The 19,249-nt window shown below is 54.4% G+C and overlaps 9 protein-coding genes across 9 annotated transcripts; 6 read left to right on the forward strand and 3 right to left on the reverse strand.

Annotated features, from left to right (window-relative positions):
- Positions 1-1,033: 1,033 nt before the first annotated feature.
- Positions 1,034-2,764, forward strand: PFLUO_LOCUS8775 (isocitrate lyase 1; the record flags this gene model as incomplete). Its single annotated transcript, XM_073786537.1, has 3 exons — positions 1,034-1,237; positions 1,297-1,795; positions 1,854-2,764. The coding sequence occupies 3 exons, from the start codon at positions 1,034-1,036 to the stop codon at positions 2,762-2,764; spliced, it is 1,614 nt and encodes a 537-aa protein (XP_073642783.1).
- Positions 2,765-3,514: 750 nt separating this feature from the next.
- PFLUO_LOCUS8776 (Hexadecenal dehydrogenase) lies at positions 3,515-5,241 on the forward strand (the record flags this gene model as incomplete). Its single annotated transcript, XM_073786538.1, has 4 exons — positions 3,515-3,651; positions 3,726-3,956; positions 4,016-4,815; positions 4,877-5,241. The coding sequence occupies 4 exons, from the start codon at positions 3,515-3,517 to the stop codon at positions 5,239-5,241; spliced, it is 1,533 nt and encodes a 510-aa protein (XP_073642784.1).
- A 764-nt stretch (positions 5,242-6,005) lies between these two features.
- PFLUO_LOCUS8777 (uncharacterized protein) lies at positions 6,006-8,059 on the reverse strand (the record flags this gene model as incomplete). The annotated part of the gene is made up of 3 exons (XM_073786539.1): positions 6,006-7,482; positions 7,543-7,962; positions 8,016-8,059. 3 exons carry the CDS (start codon positions 8,057-8,059, stop codon positions 6,006-6,008), a joined length of 1,941 nt encoding a protein of 646 aa, XP_073642785.1.
- A 169-nt stretch (positions 8,060-8,228) lies between these two features.
- PFLUO_LOCUS8778 (uncharacterized protein) lies at positions 8,229-8,569 on the forward strand (the record flags this gene model as incomplete). The annotated part of the gene is made up of 2 exons (XM_073786540.1): positions 8,229-8,334; positions 8,388-8,569. 2 exons carry the CDS (start codon positions 8,229-8,231, stop codon positions 8,567-8,569), a joined length of 288 nt encoding a protein of 95 aa, XP_073642786.1.
- Positions 8,570-8,878: 309 nt separating this feature from the next.
- On the reverse strand, positions 8,879-9,700 carry PFLUO_LOCUS8779 (uncharacterized protein; the record flags this gene model as incomplete). Its single annotated transcript, XM_073786541.1, has 1 exon — positions 8,879-9,700. One exon carries the CDS (start codon positions 9,698-9,700, stop codon positions 8,879-8,881), a length of 822 nt encoding a protein of 273 aa, XP_073642787.1.
- A 678-nt stretch (positions 9,701-10,378) lies between these two features.
- PFLUO_LOCUS8780 (chromatin remodeling complex Adenosinetriphosphatase) lies at positions 10,379-13,980 on the forward strand (the record flags this gene model as incomplete). The annotated part of the gene is made up of 5 exons (XM_073786542.1): positions 10,379-10,447; positions 10,560-10,586; positions 10,653-10,796; positions 10,860-13,793; positions 13,870-13,980. 5 exons carry the CDS (start codon positions 10,379-10,381, stop codon positions 13,978-13,980), a joined length of 3,285 nt encoding a protein of 1,094 aa, XP_073642788.1.
- Positions 13,981-14,412: 432 nt separating this feature from the next.
- Positions 14,413-15,896, forward strand: PFLUO_LOCUS8781 (uncharacterized protein; the record flags this gene model as incomplete). Its single annotated transcript, XM_073786544.1, has 3 exons — positions 14,413-14,820; positions 14,876-15,748; positions 15,810-15,896. 3 exons carry the CDS (start codon positions 14,413-14,415, stop codon positions 15,894-15,896), a joined length of 1,368 nt encoding a protein of 455 aa, XP_073642789.1.
- Positions 15,897-16,291: 395 nt separating this feature from the next.
- PFLUO_LOCUS8782 (uncharacterized protein) lies at positions 16,292-17,068 on the forward strand (the record flags this gene model as incomplete). Its single annotated transcript, XM_073786545.1, has 1 exon — positions 16,292-17,068. The coding sequence occupies one exon, from the start codon at positions 16,292-16,294 to the stop codon at positions 17,066-17,068; it is 777 nt and encodes a 258-aa protein (XP_073642790.1).
- A 355-nt stretch (positions 17,069-17,423) lies between these two features.
- Positions 17,424-18,820, reverse strand: PFLUO_LOCUS8783 (uncharacterized protein; the record flags this gene model as incomplete). The annotated part of the gene is made up of 4 exons (XM_073786546.1): positions 17,424-17,459; positions 17,528-17,644; positions 17,703-18,501; positions 18,690-18,820. The coding sequence occupies 4 exons, from the start codon at positions 18,818-18,820 to the stop codon at positions 17,424-17,426; spliced, it is 1,083 nt and encodes a 360-aa protein (XP_073642791.1).
- Between the last annotated feature and the right edge of the window lie 429 nt (positions 18,821-19,249).

Raw genomic sequence — 19,249 nt, forward strand, 5'->3', positions numbered from 1 at the left:
TGGCGTCAGATTCTCCGGGAGAATTTCGTGGGTTTGGCAGTGTTCGGTGTTGAAAAAGTGAAGCAGAACTGGGTATTATCGTTCTAGATGCATAGTTTATATCCCATGCACCCTCGGGTTTCTCTGTGGGGATGGTACTATCTACGCAAATATGTCTGCTATTCATTCAATCCAAAGAGATGCCGCGTCTGCCCTTGATATGCTCGACTTAAATACTTCAACCACTCAGATGTAGTGGCTAACTGTGAATACCGGGGCATGACAGAACGGTGTTGGTGACTCAGGCATCAATAGATCTTCTCTCACCCATTTCTGCTAGAGAAGAATCTCAAAAAGGACCCAATAATTAAACCAGGAGGCTATTCTCGTGTCCATATTCTCCCCAGCGAAGCCATCCAAAGCCACACTAGTATGTGCGTGCAATGCTCGACGCTGTCTCTCCCACTCGCACGTGAAAGCCAAATGCTTGTCATGTATTGTCACCGGCCCACATGCTTTGGTCGACGTCATCCGATCTGCGGCAGTTTCCCTCCCTCTCCTTTGCACAATCCAAGGCAGAGAAGTCTAGAGGAGGGTGTAGCATATGGGCGATACCAATAGTTGTTCTGTGTCTGAATGCTGAACCCCCCGAGTAGAAGAAGTAGCAAACTGGAATGGCTGAGGATATGGCCCATTCGACCGAGGACCCGGCCAGTCTGGATCCTGTCTTCCGAACCCGCACCCGCATTCCGCCTTTCGGCGAACGAATGGCCCAGAAGAACAGTGCTGTATGCCTAGTATGCCTAGGCATTGAACAAAGCTGAACTCCGGTGAGCCGAGAGATTACCGACCGTCCCCCTTTGGTGGTGACGCATTATTGTCATTCTGACGAAAATAAGTACCGCCGCGTGTCCCACTTGCTTGTGATCCAGTATTTTTCTTGGGGGTTTGAGTTTCCATACTGTGCTTTCCTCTTGATTTTCTCTTGCCAGATTTCGCTTTGCATCTGTCACTGTCTATATACAGAAATACCAACATTGAACTCACCGCAACCATGGGGCAGTTCGAGGACGAGGATCGAAAGTACCAGGAGGATGTCCAGGCCGTCAAGAACTGGTGGAAGGACTCGCGGTGGCGCTTCACCAAGCGGCCGTTCACGGCGGAGCAGATCGTGGCCAAGCGTGGCAACCTGAAAATCGACTATCCGTCCAATGTGCAGGCTAAGAAGCTCTGGGGCATTGTAGAGAACAACTTCAAGGTGCGTTCGAACCACATTCTCGATTGCCGAGGAGACTACTGACATATTGCGCCGAACAGAACAAGCAGGCGAGCTTCACCTACGGGTGTCTGGAGCCGACGATGATCACCCAGATGTGCAAGTTCCTCGACACGATCTACGTTTCGGGCTGGCAGAGCTCGTCGACGGCGTCGTCGACCGATGAGCCTTCGCCCGATCTGGCGGATTACCCGATGGACACGGTGCCTCGCAAGGTCAACCAGCTGTTCATGGCACAGCTCTTCCACGACCGGAAACAGCGCGAGGAGCGCCTTACCACCCCCAAGGACCAGCGCGCCAAGGTGGCCAATGTCGACTACCTCCGGCCCATCATTGCCGATGCGGATACCGGCCACGGCGGTCTGACGGCTGTCATGAAGCTGACCAAGCTGTTTGTCGAGCGCGGTGCTGCTGGTATCCACATCGAGGACCAGGCTCCCGGTACGAAGAAGTGCGGCCACATGGCTGGCAAGGTGCTGGTCCCCATCAGCGAGCACATCAACCGCCTGGTTGCCATTCGTGCCCAGGCTGATATCATGGGTAAGTGAAATCACTGCAGGCCAAAGTTGTCACGAAGCATCTAACGGGCAATTTCCAGGAACTGATCTACTGGCCATCGCCCGCACCGATTCCGAGGCTGCCACTCTCATCACTTCGACCATTGACCACCGTGACCACGCCTTCGTCGTGGGCTCCACCAACCCGAGTCTGCAGCCTCTTAATGACCTGATGGTTGCTGCCGAGCAGGCCGGCAAGAACGGGGAACAGCTACAGGCCATTGAGGACCAGTGGACTGCGCAGGCCGGGCTCAAGCTGTTCGACGAGGCCGTCATCGACGCGATCAACGCCGGGGTGCATGTCAACAAGAAGGGACTGGTCGATCAGTACCTGAACGCCGTCAAGGGCAAAAGCAACAACGAAGCCCGCGCCATCGCCAGGGGTATTACCGGTGCCGACATCCACTGGGACTGGGATGCGCCGCGCACCCGCGAGGGCTACTACCGCTACCAGGGTGGCACGCAGTGCGCCGTGAACCGCGCCGTGGCCTATGCGCCCTTCGCGGACCTGATCTGGATGGAGAGCAAGCTGCCCGACTTCAAGCAAGCCAAGGAGTTTGCCGACGGCGTGCACGCCGTGTGGCCCGAGCAGAAGCTGTCGTACAACCTGTCGCCCTCGTTCAACTGGAAGAAGGCCATGCCGCGCGATGAGCAAGAGACCTACATCAAGCGGTTGGGCCAGCTTGGCTACTCCTGGCAGTTCATCACCCTGGCCGGTCTGCACACCACCGCGCTCATCTCGCACAAGTTCGCCAAGGCGTATGCCCAGCAGGGGATGCGCGCGTACGGCGAGCTCGTCCAGGAGCCCGAGATGGAGGAGGGCGTCGACGTCGTCACGCACCAGAAATGGAGTGGTGCCAACTACGTTGACAACCTGTTGAAGATGGTGTCTGGCGGTGTGAGCAGCACGGCTGCCATGGGGAAGGGTGTGACGGAGGACCAATTCAAATAAAAACAGTCCCGGCGAGATGACCTGTATATTCTTTTGTTGTTCCTGTTTTTCTTGAAGGTGTGGCGTTTGCCCCTTTGGCTGTATATCGTGCTCCTAATGCCCTCGCTGCTTCGAGATTCGAGGGCGGTCGCATTGTTTATTTTGCATTCTGAATAATGATCCCTAACATGATTCATATTTTGATCAGCTCGGATAGTTTGTTTCTCCGTCAATCCCAATAGAACGAGGAGACCTTGCGAGAAGCGCCCCGATCTCCACAAAGCGGGGATTCTGCAGCCGGGAGGGTTTACCGCGGCTCCGACGAGGAAGGATTGCCACTGGACTGGCATCCTGTCGGAGGAAGAGCCCAACGGTGGCGATAGTGAGGTAGATCCTGACAATCTGGAGCAAGCTGAACGTAATTTGATGGAGGGAAAAATGAAAGAGTGAAAGACAGAAGAATTAGGGTCAGCCGGTCACATTGCGCAGTACAATAGTGACCATCGGGGCAGCCGAGGATACATGATTATTATATCAGCAAACATATACGGCTGAATGACTGATTCTAGCCTTTGAGGAGAATTAGGTTAGTAGTAATAATCATAGCCATCCCAATGGTTGTTGAGCTCTGCGAACACTCGGTGCGATCAACTAGCCGAGCGCATGTGGATGCGGAGGCCCGCGAGCACCTTTAAGAACCGACTCGGCCCATTCCATTGAGCCCTGCAGCGGTCTACCGATCCCCTTTTCTCTCTCCCACACACCTTCGTCATGGGCCTCCCCGACCTAAAGTTCACTCCCACAGAGGAGATCCCTTCGCGCGTCTCTACCACCCGCAAGACCTTCCTTGAGCACAAGACCCGCGATGTCGAGTTCCGTCTCGTGCAGCTCCGCAAGCTCTACTGGGCGTGAGTCCCGCCACTCCACATACCACCTCTCCCCCCAGGAAACCTCAAACTGACTATGAACTGAATCATTCCAGCATCAAGGACCATGAGGAGGACATCGTCGAGGCCTGCGCCCAGGACCTGAACAAGCCGCGGTTCGAGACCGAGGTCGCCGAGAGCGGATGGATCCTCAACGACATCGTCTTCACGTCGCGCAACCTGCACAAGTGGGTCAAGGATGAGAAGGCCCCCGATATCGATCTTACGTTCAAGTTTATGAACCCCAAGATCCGCAAGGACCCGCTGGGGACTGTGTTGGTGATCGGGTACGTGCTACTGCGCTGAACAACCCTGGCATTAGAGCTAACCTTTGCTCAATCTCCAGTGCTTTCAACTTCCCCTTCCAACTGACCATGGGCCCGGCCATCGGTGCCATCGCCGCCGGTAACACCGTGGTGATCAAGCCTAGCGAGAATGCGCCGCGCAGTGCTGCCGTCATGCAGAAGATCATCGAGGCCTCGCTCGACCCCTCGTGCTATCAGGTCATCCAGGGAGGCGTCTCCGAAACACAGGCCCTGCTCGCCGAGCGGTGGGACAAGATCTTCTTCACCGGTGGTGCCAACGTCGGCCGCATCATCGCCAAGGCCGCCGCGCCGAACCTCACCCCCGTGGTGCTGGAGCTGGGCGGTATCAACCCGGCCATTGTCAGCAAGAACGCCAACCCGCGACTCGTGGCGCGGCGTATGCTTTGGGGCAAGACCATGAATGCGGGCCAGGTGTGCACATCGCAAAACTACCTGCTCGTCGACAATTCGCTCGTGCCCAAGGTGGTGGAGGAATTCAAAAAGGCCTACAAGGAGTTCTTCCCCAAGGGCGCCAAGGACTCGCCTGACTATGCGCGCATCATCAATGATGCCCACTTCCAGCGTCTCAAGTCCATGATCGATAACAGCAATGGTAAGATCCTCATGGGCGGCACCATGGACGAGAAGGAGCGGTTCATCGAGCCCACCCTCGTCCAGGTGGACTCCGTGGCAGACTCGCTGTGCAGCCAAGAGAGCTTTGGGCCGTTCATTCCCATTCTCCCCGTTGAGAACCTGGATGAGGCTATCAACCTGGCCAACGGCGTGCAGAGCACCCCGCTCGGTCTGTACCCATTCGGCTCCAAGGCCGATGTCGAGAAGGGTAAGCTGCTAGATTTTTTCCCCCACGTCGCCCAGTATCATTTATCTAATGATCGGTTTAGTTCTGTCCTCCACTCGCTCCGGTGGCGTCTCCTGCAATGACGCCGCGCTGCACATCCCGACCCTCCCCTTCGGCGGTGTCGGCGAGAGTGGCTACGGCGCCTACCGCGGCCGCACCAGCTTTGACGTCTGGGTCCACCGCCGCCCCATCACCTCCAGCCCTAGCTGGCTCGAATCCCTCCTCAGCATCCGCTATCCTCCATACGAGGGTAAGCTGAAGACATTCAAGGCTAGCAGCGCGCTTGCACCGAACTTTGACCGAAACGGCAAGGTGCATTTCGGCTGGCTGCGCTTTATCTTGACGCTGGGTGGTGGAAGTGCCAAAGCTGGTGCTAGTCGGGCCGCTGTTGTTGCTGCCAGTGAGTAAAGCCTTCCTTTTCTCCTCTCTGATTCTGCTTTGTACACAAGCCTACATTCCCTTCATTTGCTTCTCTTTACATACCTCTGCCTTGCTATCTTCTCACGGTTATCCTTCTCCCCTCAGACCCTAGAGGTGAAGGCCAAGACAAATAGACGACCTCAGCTATCAACGTGCTAAGGTCTCCCCATTGTCTGTTGAGATGATTGTGATCCCGATATACCCATTTATTCCCATCCTGTCTGGATTTTGTTCGATTCTCTACCACCACTTTCCCTGTATTTTTCTTGCGTTATCGGATACCCCCCTACTCGCGCAACCAAGAAGAGAAAGACCCGTGTATCCTCTTAATCTGTGTCCCAAATCAATGAACTTATCTCTTTTGTGTCATTTCTTAACTAATCACCCGTGCGTATTCTAGTTGCCTATTTCATCATGTACGTCCTCGAGCGCCGATCGTCGAAATTGTGAGAATCGGGAAAGAGTCGGTTCAACTAGTGGCAATAATGTTTGAGTTTGTTTAGGGGCCGCTTTGGGCGCTGAAGATCAGGGATAGGCTCATGTATTTACTCTATTTAGCTCATTTGTATGTAATGTACTCTGTCTGCACAAGGCCTGTCTTGGTTACGAATGTAGTAGGATTGGGAAGATGTAAAAAGATTGTATTTCGCACAGATATATCATCGCTCATGCCATCAGATCGGAGCAGTCACTTCATACTGAGTATCCATCTACATATCATTCACGCTGGTCTTTAGCGGACAAGCCACTCATCAACACCGTCTCTCCACACCACGCTTACTCACACACAAATACTTCACCCCCTTGTACGGTTTGACACTCTCGCCCAGACCGCGACTGCGGCGCTGATCGATGTTCAGACTGTCGACTCTGATACCCGAGGGAAGCCAGCCGCGCACGGAGAAGGAGACAGAAGCGGAATTGGGCATGAGGCTTGCGTTGAGTTGGGCTTTCGTTCGGCGCGGTGTAGGACGTGCGGATGCGGAGGGGGAGAAGAAAGCGGGGAGAGAGGGTTGAGGCTGAGATTGCGAGAGTGATTGTGATTGTGATTGGGAGGGAGGCGTTGGTGTTCGTGGTTTGGATGGGTCTGGGGACGGTGTGGAGAGCTTTGCTGGGCCTTCTGTGGATGCTTCAGTCGGGCCGTTGCCCGTGTCTTCGGGGATGGTGGCGGCGGTGGTTGTGACGGCGGCAGCAGAGCGGGATGACTTTTTGGTGGACTTCTTTTTCTTCTTCTTCCGCTTCGTTGGGTCGGTGGATCGTGTCTTGGTGCCAGTGGCGCTGTCCTGGTCATGGTAGGAAGTCGGAGCCTCGTAGTAGCCTTGCAGGAGATTTGCATTGGCATCCTCATCTGGGCTTTCGTCTAGATCTTCGTCCGCCAATGGGTAGCCCGCGACGGAGCACCGCAGAGTTGCCGTTCCAGAGATGGTGCCGGCTTCGCGACCTGTTGGAACCCGCCACTCGAGAAGACCGCTGCCCGGTAAGAACTGCGCGTCACCTCGGCTGGCTTGCATGTCCGTGATGTGTCGTACAGATTTGGAAATCGGGACACTGACGACAACCTCCTCAAGCACCGGTCCGGTGGCATTACTGCCTCCGCCACCTACGTTGGCCAGGAACGACGGAGTCGAGGCGCCGGATCCATTGCGCGCGGGGCCCGGCCGGGCAGATGAAGGTTGGCCCGGGAAGTCCGTGTTTAGAGTCAATCGCACCTCGAAGTCGGCGCCGGAGGGCCCGAGTGACTTGCGAATGTCCACTATGGCAGGCAGGAAGAGCTTCTCCATGTGGCTTGGCGGCTCGTTCAGGTCCGAGTCTATTGGGAGGAGATCAACTTCATACCCTGCCAAGATGAACCGGCCATCTGGCGGGATAAAGCTAAGCTCGCCCGGCCGTTCCCTCCACCGCGCCAGCCGGACACATGGGTGAAACACAGGCAGGTCTATCTTGCGAGAGATCCCTTGTTGGCCCCCGGGTGTTGTTAGGTTTAATAGCAAATCTGGGATTCCAGAGAGCTTTGCCGTGAACGCAATGGTTCCAGATACTAATGCTGAGAGCAATCGCCCGGATGGAGCCATTGTCACAGATAGAGATTCAATGATGTCGACATATAACTCGTTGGATGTGTGCCGTACCCCTGGCCGGCGCCAGGGAATCGCAGGGCCTTGGGACAAACTCGCGGCGGCCAATGATTGCTTCAAGGGATTGGCAGTTCCCAGAGTGGGTGTCGATGTCCTAAGCAAAATCAGCCCAGTGTTTCTTTGCAAAGATAATGCTGAATGCGATGTCACTCACCCGGGCACTCCGATCCCCTCCAATAGCTTCCCCATCCACCCCGGCACCTCAACAACTTCTTGTAACGCATTGGGCTCAGTATTGCACACCACCCCAGCATCACACATTTCAGTCAAGAGCTGCGCAACAACATCATAGTTGGCCTCGATCTTGTTCGAGAGCAAGGGCGCGCCCACAAATTCCTCCAGCACATCGACTACCCGATGCAGGAATTCCAGCACCACAAGCGGCTCGGTGTCCACCTCGGTCAGCGCCAGGAACAGCAGGTTCGACTGCACGGTTGAGAACACCGTCACCGGCGGCGAGGCATTGGGGATGTATAGAAGGGAAGGGCGCGGGGCGGCATGGGCAAGGTAGAGGGGCAGGATGGCCGCAGCGGAGGGCGGGCGGGAGCGATATACATGCTCGACGAGGGGGGCGCTGGAGGGGAGGGGTCAGTACGGATTGATTGTCAGGGATAGCAGCAGACGTACTTGTACTCGTCATATATGTAGACGGCATCGATCTCGCCGCTCATCGTGGGCAGCGTGGGATTGGAAAGTGTCCATCGTCTCGTTTGTATACCAGGTCACGAGTGGCCCTTTTTTGCCGCCGATCCCCGCCTTCGGTCCGTCGCTTTCCCTTTTGCTTCGTTCTACAGTACTTCGGTACATACTAGATTTGTGTATACACACTCCCTATCTCCAATGGCGCCTTCTCCCCAGAATCCCGCTTTGGACGTCCCGCCCAAGGACGTCAAGCAGGCGCTGGCGGAGGACAAGTACGACGACTGCATGTCCTGCCGAGTGACCGGTACCTTTCGCAACCGCCCTCTTTGTGATCAAGATGCTAATATCAAGGTACAGGATCGGCTGCATTCATTGGCCTCGGAGTGTACAGCTATTACACGGGCATGCAGAATCTACGGAAGCAGGAGAAGGCCATCATGGCCGGCCCATCAAAGTATCGAATGGGCTCACGACAGCTGGGGATTGCAACTATTTCAGCCACGCTCGTGGGCATGGGGCTGTACAGAGCTTTCAATTAATGGGGCGTGGTTGGTAAAAGAGGAAGGAACGATTGATAATGTTCTACGGAGACGGAGATTTCATGTACGATATTGATATTCATTTGTATGCCATCACCACTCGTGAAAAGCCGCCACACCGGGCACCGGGTATCATCTCAGCGGATGTCCTCTATATGCTATATAACAACATGCAAACAGCCAGTAAAAAAAATGACACACCGACACCATGGAAAAAACACCTCTATAATGCACCCGGAAAGGACCCCCATGTGACATCGAAATAGGATATTCGTCACTTCGTCGACTTCGTCTGCTAGATCAAGGGTGCTAGGTAAAGCGACCACGCTTCCCGTTTCCGAACATGTCGCGGCCGTTGTTCAGACCGGATAGGTCGAAGAAGTCCGGGACGGTGAATTTCCGCTTCGACCCCACTGCGGCGGGCGACTCCCGTGTAGATGCACGGGCATTCGGACGGGCGTGGTTGTTGTGGCGATGGTGTTGGCGAGGGGGTCGGGCCATCATAGAGACGCTGACGGGGCTCCCATCTTGCGTGGACGTGGTGGAGGCGTCCGAGGACTGCATGTCCATATCCAATTCCTGGCACTGGGAGAGGGTTGGCCCCGCGGAGAAGGTAAAGACCGAGGATTTTCCAAAAGAGTTTGTCTCGTGCGCCTGTTGGGCTGTGTCCGCTGGTTGTGTGGAGGTGGTAGTCGTCGGATCGGGTTTCGGTGTTGATGCCGAGGTGGTGGTGGATGGCAGTCGGGCGGGGGTTTCAGAGGCGGGTTGGGGTTGCTCTTTGCGAGGAACAGCGGGAGTGGTGCTTCGATCCCGCTTATCCGCATCCCCTCGTTCATCATCGTCACTGTTCTGGGAGGTGATCCCATCACACTTCTCCGTTGCCCACTGCCGAACCTTCCACCCTTCCCCATCGCTGAGGCCGAGGTTCTCGCGGTCCAGGAAATGAAGGAGATCCTCTACGGCTTCTTGGTAGCCAGACTGCTTCGCCTGGGCTTGCTCACAGACAGCATTCTTATAGAGGTTGGTGACAGATAAGGCAGCGGCCTTGAATGACTGCAAGAGTTGCTCGGGAGGTTGTGGGCGGGGTGTTGAGCTGGGCAAGGAGGTGTTTAAAGACCTCATCGAATCCATGGTTGATGATGACAGGTTCACCAGACTACCATGAGAGATCTATGATATAGCGGAAAGGCACTTGGGGAAGCTGTTGGGGGCGACGGCGGCGTTTCGGGCGAGGTCGAAGGAGGGACGGCGAAAAAAAAGGGAAGAGGAAAACAAAGAAAACCGAAGATAAGACTGGGAGACTGCCAGCATGCAGTCGATCCAAGCCTGACTCGTCTGGGCCCGTGGTGGCTGTATCCGTAGTCCACAGGGACGATAGTCACGTAGTCGATGATGTGATGGGAATGCAGGTCATGCTCCTCTCGTTTTGTTCCTTCCAACCCACCACCTGACCTGATCGGGTGGATCACGTGACTGGCTGACTCGGCACTGCTTATGTCAGGCGTGGGCGCGCGCTGCTCATTTGTGCTGCTTCGGCGCGACTGGGAGGCGTTTTCGCTCCCTCAATTGTCCTGGCCGCGAACCTCATTCACTTCCCTTTCCCCCCCTTGATATTCGCCATCCATCACTTCTTCGCAGGCCAATTCCGACACAATCCTCGCGTGGTCCTGATCTTGTCAGTCTCGATCGGATCGTTTGAATTCTTGCAAAATACGTGTTCGACTATATCCACGCCTGCGCTCGGTGCGCTGAAGGAGGAAGATGGCACCGGCACCGACATCTGGCTCGCCATCCCAGGCAGATACTCCCATGACAGACGCCAATGATGATGTCGTTCCGTCAGTCCCCGTCGACGCCCCTACGGACGCGCTGATGATGGTACGTGATTCTTTTACCCACCACTTGACCCGGCACCGCAATCGTTGCATCGATTTGCGCGCAGGGGAATTCGTGCATGCCAGAAAATGCTGACTTGTTTGGGTTACTCCAGGGCTACCAAGATACTCCCGATTATACGGTACGAACATTCTTTGATAACTCGCCACAGGCATTTGCGATTTCAACTAACATATCCCCCCCAAAGGACTCGGACACAAACCCCAATACCACCGCGAGCAGCGTTGCGGGCGACCTGGCTCCGCAGGATGCCCGGCGACGTCGATCCGAGGCTTTCCAGCTGAGAAAGAGCATTTTGGGCAAAAAGCAAAGCCGCTTGGATGAATCGAAGGTGGGGAGAGCCGTCTCTCGAATTTGCCCGATTTAACTTACTGACGACTATTGCGTTCAACAGGAAGATGACTCGATTCGTCGATTCCGATACCTCCTTGGTCTGACCGACCTCTTCCGCCATTTCATCGAGACGAATCCCAACCCCCGAATCAAAGAGATCATGGAAGAGATTGACCGGCAAAATGCAGAGAATGAGGCCAAGGCGCGCAAGGGATCCTCGCGTTCTGGTGGTGCTGGCGGGGACCGGCGCCGTCGGACGGAGCAGGAGGAAGATGCTGAGCTTCTGAAGGACGAGAAGCGAGGCGGCGAGACTACCACCGTCTTCCGAGAGTCTCCGTCGTTCATTCACGGTGAGATGCGTGATTACCAGATTGCGGGATTAAACTGGCTGGCTTCACTCCACGAGAACGGTATCTCCGGCATCCTGGCCGATGAGATGGGTCTAGGAAAGACCTTGCAGACCATCTCGTTCTTGGGCTATCTGCGCTACCTCTGCGATATTACTGGTCCCCATCTGATTGTCGTGCCCAAGTCGACACTCGACAACTGGAAACGTGAATTCGCCAGGTGGACACCGGAAATCGACGTTTTTGTTCTCCAGGGTGACAAAGAGGAGAGAGGCCGGCTGATTCAGGACCGCTTGGTTGATGAAAATTTCGATGTCTGCATTACGAGTTACGAGATGATTCTGCGCGAGAAGTCACACCTCAAGAAGTTCGCCTGGGAGTACATCATCATTGATGAGGCTCATCGAATTAAGAACGAGGAGTCTTCCTTGTCACAAATCATCCGTCTTTTCAACTCCCGCAACCGCTTGCTGATTACCGGAACACCGCTGCAAAACAACCTGCACGAACTGTGGGCCTTGCTCAATTTCCTGCTGCCGGATGTCTTTGGCGACGCTGATGCTTTTGACCAATGGTTCTCCAGCCAGGATTCTGACCAAGACACCGTGGTGCAGCAACTCCACCGAGTTCTGCGCCCTTTCCTACTCCGCCGAGTGAAGAGTGATGTTGAAAAGAGTCTGCTTCCCAAGAAGGAAATGAATCTGTACGTTCCCATGTCCGAAATGCAGGTGAAGTGGTATCAGAAGATCCTGGAGAAGGACATCGACGCGGTGAACGGCGCTGCGGGAAAACGCGAATCGAAGACCCGCCTGTTGAATATCGTCATGCAACTGCGCAAGTGTTGCAACCACCCATACCTCTTCGAGGGAGCGGAACCGGGTCCACCGTACACGACCGACGAGCACCTTGTGTTCAACTCGGGCAAGATGGCTATCCTGGACAAGCTTCTGAAGCGCATGCAAGCGCAGGGCAGCCGTGTCCTTATTTTCTCTCAGATGAGCCGTGTTTTGGACATCCTCGAAGATTACTGTGTGTTCCGCGAATACCAGTACTGCCGGATCGATGGTACGACGGCACATGAGGATCGCATTGCTGCCATCGACGATTACAACAAGCCAGGATCGGAAAAGTTCATCTTCCTTCTTACCACGCGTGCAGGTGGCCTGGGGATCAACTTGACCTCGGCCGACATCGTTGTGCTCTTTGATAGTGACTGGAACCCGCAGGCCGATCTTCAAGCCATGGATCGCGCTCACCGCATCGGCCAGACCAAGCAGGTTGTGGTGTTCCGATTCATTACGGAGAACGCTATTGAGGAGAAGGTCCTGGAGCGTGCAGCGCAAAAGCTGCGCCTCGATCAGCTGGTCATTCAGCAAGGTCGCGCCCAGCAGCAGAACAAAAACGCCGCTTCGAAGGACGAATTACTGGGTATGATCCAGCACGGTGCCGCCAATGTCTTCAGCACAAAGGCCGTTGCTGGGACTTCCAACGAGATGTCCGATGACGATATCGAGTCCATTTTGCGCCGAGGTGAGGAGCGGACTGCTGAGCTCAACAAGAAGTATGAAAGCCTTGGCATCGACGATCTCCAGAAGTTCAGCTCTGAGAGTGCATATGAATGGAACGGTCAGGATTTTACCGACCGCAAGAAAGACATCGGCGTCAGCTGGATTAATCCCGCCAAGCGTGAGCGCAAAGAACAGTTTTACTCCATCGACAAATACTACCGCCAGGCCCTTTCCACCGGAGGCCGGACTGCCGACCCGAAGCCCAAGGTTCCCCGAGCACCCAAGCAGGTCGCCGTGCACGACTGGCAATTCTTCCCACCTGGCTTGCAGGAGTTGCAGGACAAGGAGACCGCCAACTTCCACAAGGAGATCGGCTACAAGGCACCCTTGCCGGAGGGGCCCGAGGAGGAGCTCAGCGAACGCGAGGCCGAGCGGGATCTCGAGCAGAAGGAGATTGATAACGCCGTGCCGCTCACAGAAGAAGAGCAGGCTGAAAAGGCTCGCATGTCCGAAGATGGCTTCTCCCACTGGAACCGTCGTGACTTTCAACAATTCGTCAATGGATCGGCCAAGTTTGGACGTACGGACTACGAGGGCATCGCTACGGAAGTAGATAGTAAGGATCCCGACGAAGTTCGGGAATACGCCGAGGTTTTCTGGCGCCGAAACACTGAGATCCAGGATTACACGAAATACCTGCGGGTGATCGATCAGGGGGAGGAGAAGCTGCGCAAGATGAATCACCAGCGCAAGATGCTCCGGAAGAAGATGGACATGTACCGCGTGCCGCTTCAGCAGCTCAAGATCAACTACACCGTGTCGACGACGAACAAAAAGGTCTACACCGAGGAGGAGGACCGATTCCTGCTGGTCATGCTGGACAAGTACGGGGTCGAGGGCGACACCCTCTACGACAAGATCCGGGACGAGGTCCGCGAGTCGCCGCTCTTCCGCTTCGACTGGTTCTTCCTTAGCCGCACCCCTGTGGAGATCGGCCGTCGGTGCACGACGCTACTGAACACGGTGGCGAAGGAGTTTGAGCCCAACGGGGACGCCGGCAAGGGTCGTGGGCGGGACCGCGACGAGGATGAGGAAGAGGAGGCGGCGCCTGCGAAGAAAAAGGCGAAAAATGGAACTACGGTAAGTGGCGCCTGCGCCCCTGGGCACTAGTATTATCTGTCGGCACATCACCCTGACTAATTATGGCATCCTGTAGCAGGCGGCCAAAGCCAAAGCCGGAAAGGGGGGCAGCAAAGCCACCTCGACCGCGACCTCGCGCGCGGCGAGTGTTTCCACGGCGCCCAAGTCGAAGAGCCGGAAGAGGTGAAAGGGACTATTTTTCGTGTAGTGTGTTGTGTGTACGTTGTCCGGGGAGTGTTGCTGATTCTGTGGGCCGCTGGGGTGTACTCTGTACTTTTTCCTTGTGCTTCTCTTAACTACTCTCGGAGTTGGCGTTGGCAGATGCGATATAGTTCTTTGTGTAATGCGCCGATTCAAACAAGAAATGTTTCATCCACCTGATGTGATAAGCCCGCCGATCCTGATAAACCTGCCGATCATCGTCACCAGGCGCCAACTCTTTGCCACACGACCAGGGCCGTGACGGCCCTAAAACGAGTCATCTGCCATGACGACTGCCTGGATGACCTTTCGTCTACACCAACAGTGCGAAGTTATAAACAAACATACAGTCGACTCCCGACGAAGTAACTATGCCCCCCCCCGTCCTCCGATCTGAAGACCCCACCAACTAATCAACATGTCCATCATCAAGTCCCTGAAAGCAAAGCTGTGTCGCAGCCGTAAATCTCCATCATCCACCATGGCGACCAAGATCAAAATCATCCCGAACCCGCAGTACCAGAAGTCTGGCACGAAGTCGTACGTGCATTTGATGCGCAAGTACGGCTTCAATGCGACCAAGGAAGGGCCCTATTTCATGGGCGGCACCATGCACCAGGTCGGAAGGCAGTATACCGACAAGCCCATCGGCGGCCGCGCGCATATTGTCCCAGTGCTGCAGAAGAAGACCGGTGAGGACGGCCAAATCGGGGAGGTCGCGGCGTCGGATGTCCAGAACGACTCGATGTACTTGGCCCAGGTGGGCATTGGGACGCCCGCGCAGACGCTGAGCCTGGATTTCGATACCGGATCTGCGGATCTGTGGGTAAGTGATGTTGATATATTATGTGCATGTAGAGTGACTGACAACCGCTAAATAGGTCTGGTCGACTAAATTGCCATCGGCGACCTTGTCCCAGCATAAGAACCACACCATCTTCGACCCGACCAAGTCGAGCACCTTCCAAACCAAAGAGGGCTCAACCTGGAAGATCTCCTACGGCGACGGATCCTCCGCCTCAGGCACTGTTGGCAACGACAATGTCAACATCGGCGGTCTCGTAGTCAAAGGGCAGGCTGTCGAGCTCGCAGACACCATGTCCACGCAGTTTGCCAGTGGAACTGGTGACGGGCTGCTGGGACTTGCATTCGGCAGCATCAACACGGTGAAGCCTACGGCCGTACAAACACCCGTCGAGAACATGATCACGCAGTCCGACATTTCCAAGTCGGCGGAGCTATTCACCGCAAAGCTAGGTTCATGGCGCGACAAGAACGAACCGGACAAAGGTGCCTCGTTCTACACCTTCGGGTTCATCGATCAGCAGACCATCAAGGCCTCTGGTGAGGAAGTGCACTACGCACCCGTGGACAAGAGCCAGGGATTCTGGATGTTCGAGTCCACCTCGGCGACGGTGAATGGGAAGACAATTACTCGTGCGGGAAACAACGCTATTGCTGATACAGGCACCACGTTGGCCCTGGTTGATGACAGTACCTGCAAGGCTATCTACGATGCTATCCCAGGTGCGATCTACGATTCCACCACGCAAGGATACATCTACCCCTCCGACACGACAGCGGATAAGTTGCCCGTTGTTTCTTTTGCGGTGGGCGGTAAGCAATTTGCTGTGCAGAAGGAGGATCTAGGATTTGCCGAGGCCAAGACTGGGTATGTCTATGGTGGGATCCAGAGCCGTGGTACCATGACATTTGATATCCTTGGTGATACGTTCCTGAAGGGGATCTACGCTGTAAGTTTTGTGTCTTTTGGGGAAGTGCGACTTGGGCTAATTTATTTGTTCTTTTGACTAGGTCTTCGACGTGGGTAATACTCAGTTTGGAGCTGTGCAGCGCAAGGAACTCCATCAGAACCTTACTCCGCCTCCCCAGACTCAGTGAGAGATGAGGGACTTGGTAGAGATGGGGGCATTGTGTAGTCTTTGATGGGTTAGGTTGACTTGATTTGATATCTTATTGTTCATCCTTTCGGATAATATACAATCCAACTCGATGCATTTATACCGTATAGTGTGACACTATATTTTGTACCACAGTCCTTTGGTGCAAAAGAAGGATTATATAATCCCACGGCGACGTCAACTCTAGCGGTCTTGACATGTTTTAGATCTGGAAGATCGAGGCAAGATCATGACATCGTTGTCGACTCTCCACTCATGTCCAGTCTTCACGAACCCCTTCATCGACAGCGACCAGGACCATGGCAAAAATTCCGAGCCCAGCCTTGCGTCTTCCTTGCACAGATGCTTTATAGTTGGCATGAACCTATTCTAGCTATGCCTCTCACAAGTCCTGTTGCGATTGTCTGTCTCTCCGATACTCATAACACCCAAATCGGCGTTCCAGATGGAGATATCCTTATCCATGCTGGTGATCTCACGCAATCTGGATCTTTCCAGGAACTTCAGAACGCGCTCGCCTGGCTACGCGCCCTGCCTCATCCCACCAAAATCGTGATTGCTGGCAATCATGAGCTACTACTTGATTCAGCATGGGATGATTCGTCAGGCCGAGCAGCCTCTGAGCGAGCTCAGCTCGACTGGGGCGATATCATCTACCTAGAAAATGAAGAAGTAACAGTTTCCTGCCCCAATGGTCGTCGGCTCAGGGTCTACGGGAGTCCTTACTCCACTCGCCACGGTAACTGGGCCTTTCAATATCCCCGAGATCAAGATATCTGGGCTAGCTTAGTACCAGACGGAATTGATGTGCTCGTTACTCATGGTCCACCACTTGCTCATCTTGACCTACTCAAGTTGGGCTGTCCTCACCTACTACAGACGCTATGGAGAGTTCGACCAAAGCTGCATGTATTTGGCCATGTACATGAGGGCCCAGGAACCGACTGGATGTTGTTTGATGGACTCCAGGAGGCGTACGAGCGCACTGTCGCTGCTGGAGGAGGGCTTAGAGAGCTTCTACTTACAGCGTGGGAATTGGCTAAGGCATGTCTCCGCCCGGCCGTGGAAGCAAAGTGTCTACTCGTCAACCCATCCATCGTTGGAGGTTTGCGGGATCATGAACGGAGGCAGCCCGTTAAAGTTTTTATTTAGTGTTGTGATATTGTGAACCAACTGAATCGGGTCCTACCTTTCTTGATCTCTAAATTCCTCTATAGTGATCCCGGAGGGTTTAGATCGGACACACAGCTCACCTGGAACCCGGTTTAGATCGTGATGAGCAGATTTGCGGTTAGTTGGCGTAAAATTAGAATGGGTTGTTAAGTGCCGGGTCAATTTCGACATTCTTTCTATCATGATTTGTTATGCATGCTTCCTTGCACCTACTCTTTTGGTTGCTGTACATGCATGTCGCATTTTGCTGCTTTGCTTGAAGGTCCCTGGCGATATTATACGACAAAAGAGACAAATGCATAGAAAAATAAAAAGAAATTGTCTTCATCTAGGACTATAGATCTTTCCACTTGAGTATAGGCTTGATGGTCTGCAGAGATATGAGAGATATGTTAGCATTTCCTCTCGGGAATTCTGTTTAAAAAACCATGAGCATACCTTGCCCGAATGTAGGTCCTGCAATGCTTGCTCCGTTGCATCCGTGTCATACACCGTAGACAGCTTATCAACAGGGAACTTCCCCTGCTGATAAAGATCAACCAGTTTGGGGATGAGCTAACACCGCTTCATATCAGTTCGCTGCACACAAGGTCCCCAGTTTTGCGTGACTCACCGAAGCAGGGTTCGAACACCCCTCAATGACACCCACGATCCGTTTACAGGACATCATAAATTCCAACGGGTTGATCTTGAGCTCGGCGTCTTGAGGGGTGATACCAACAATAGCCAGAGTTCCTTCATGACCCAGGGCCTTGACCGAAGCTTCCTGCAGAGACACCACGCCCGTGGTATCGAGGATATCATCGACACCACCCGGGAACATGTCTCGAAGTCCCTGAACGAGGTCTGGAACCTTTTTTGTGTTTAGAGTGTGCGAGGCACCCAGAGATGCGGCTAGCTCAAGCTTCGCGTCGACAATATCAACTGCGATAATATTCTTAACGCCCAAAACACGAGCGGCGAACATAGCTGCCAACCCCACAGCACCCATTCCCAGAATGGCAAACCGGCTCGTGGTCTTCGGTTTCAGAACATTGAAGACCGCGCCTGCACCAGTGAGATACCCACAGCCCAGTGGCGCAAGGGATGCCACATCATCCATAGTGAGCGCAGATGCCCCAGATGCCGAACCAGATGGACACTTGACGACAGAAGTCTCCTTCACAACAGCCAATTTACTCATGGAAGACTGCCCAAAGAACTGTCCCCGAATGGGCGGGCGCTGTTTATCCGGAAAAGAAATAGGCGACTCCGCAGCATCCATGCCGCGCGCTCCGCCGAAGTTGATCTCCCCCATTCGCGGACAGGCTCCGCATCGGCCCTCTTGGCAGGGAGGGCAGTCTGCTTCGTGGCAGGAACTGAAGCTCAGGAAGACCGTGTCGCCTTCGCGTAGGTTTTTGTCTTTCACGTTGCTGCCAATTCAGCGGACGATGCCGGCGCCTTCGTGACCTAGAACAGCTGGATAGGCGCCCACGGGCATGGCGCCCTGTTGGACCGCTATGTCCTATTGTTTGTTTGCATTAGCATGCTATTGTCGATGTTGTGGGTTGATCCTGCGGAAGGGTGTTGGTGAGCACGAGCACATACCGTGTGGCATAACCCGGTGTACTTCATTTCCACCAGGACCTCATTCGCCCGGACCTCGTCCAAAATAACATCTTGCAGAATGAACGGTGCCCCTGGCTCCTCGACAACAAATGCCTTGGTGGGGATCTGTTTCTCTGGGATCATGGTTGCGGGGCGCGTATTTAATTAAAGGTCTAACCAACCTTCTTTCGTCCGAGTAGATTGGGGACAGATGCAAAATAAACCGTCAGAAGCGGACGTTTTATTCTCAAAACCTGGGTGCCGACATGAAGTGCCTTATGGTCTTGCGGGTCCTCCGACCTCTCCCGGCAGAGACCAGTCCATTGAAGGGAATCACCCCACAACGCCCTCGCGGGGAAGACTCGGGAGATAGCACTGCCGCGAACCGGAGATACCCCACAGGCATATGCAGAGGAACTTTGCCAAGTATTACGGAGTACATCGAACCGAATAAAAAGAAGATATGTAATTTTGAAACTGTTGAATCTATGTGCGCCCAATAAACACCGTTCGCCGCGAATGCAGGAGTTATCTGTTGTACACGCCCAAATATATTACAAGAAATGAAGAGCG

Source organism: Penicillium psychrofluorescens, assembly GCF_964197705.1.
Source record: "Penicillium psychrofluorescens genome assembly, chromosome: 6".
NCBI classification, from domain to species: domain Eukaryota; kingdom Fungi; phylum Ascomycota; class Eurotiomycetes; order Eurotiales; family Aspergillaceae; genus Penicillium; species Penicillium psychrofluorescens.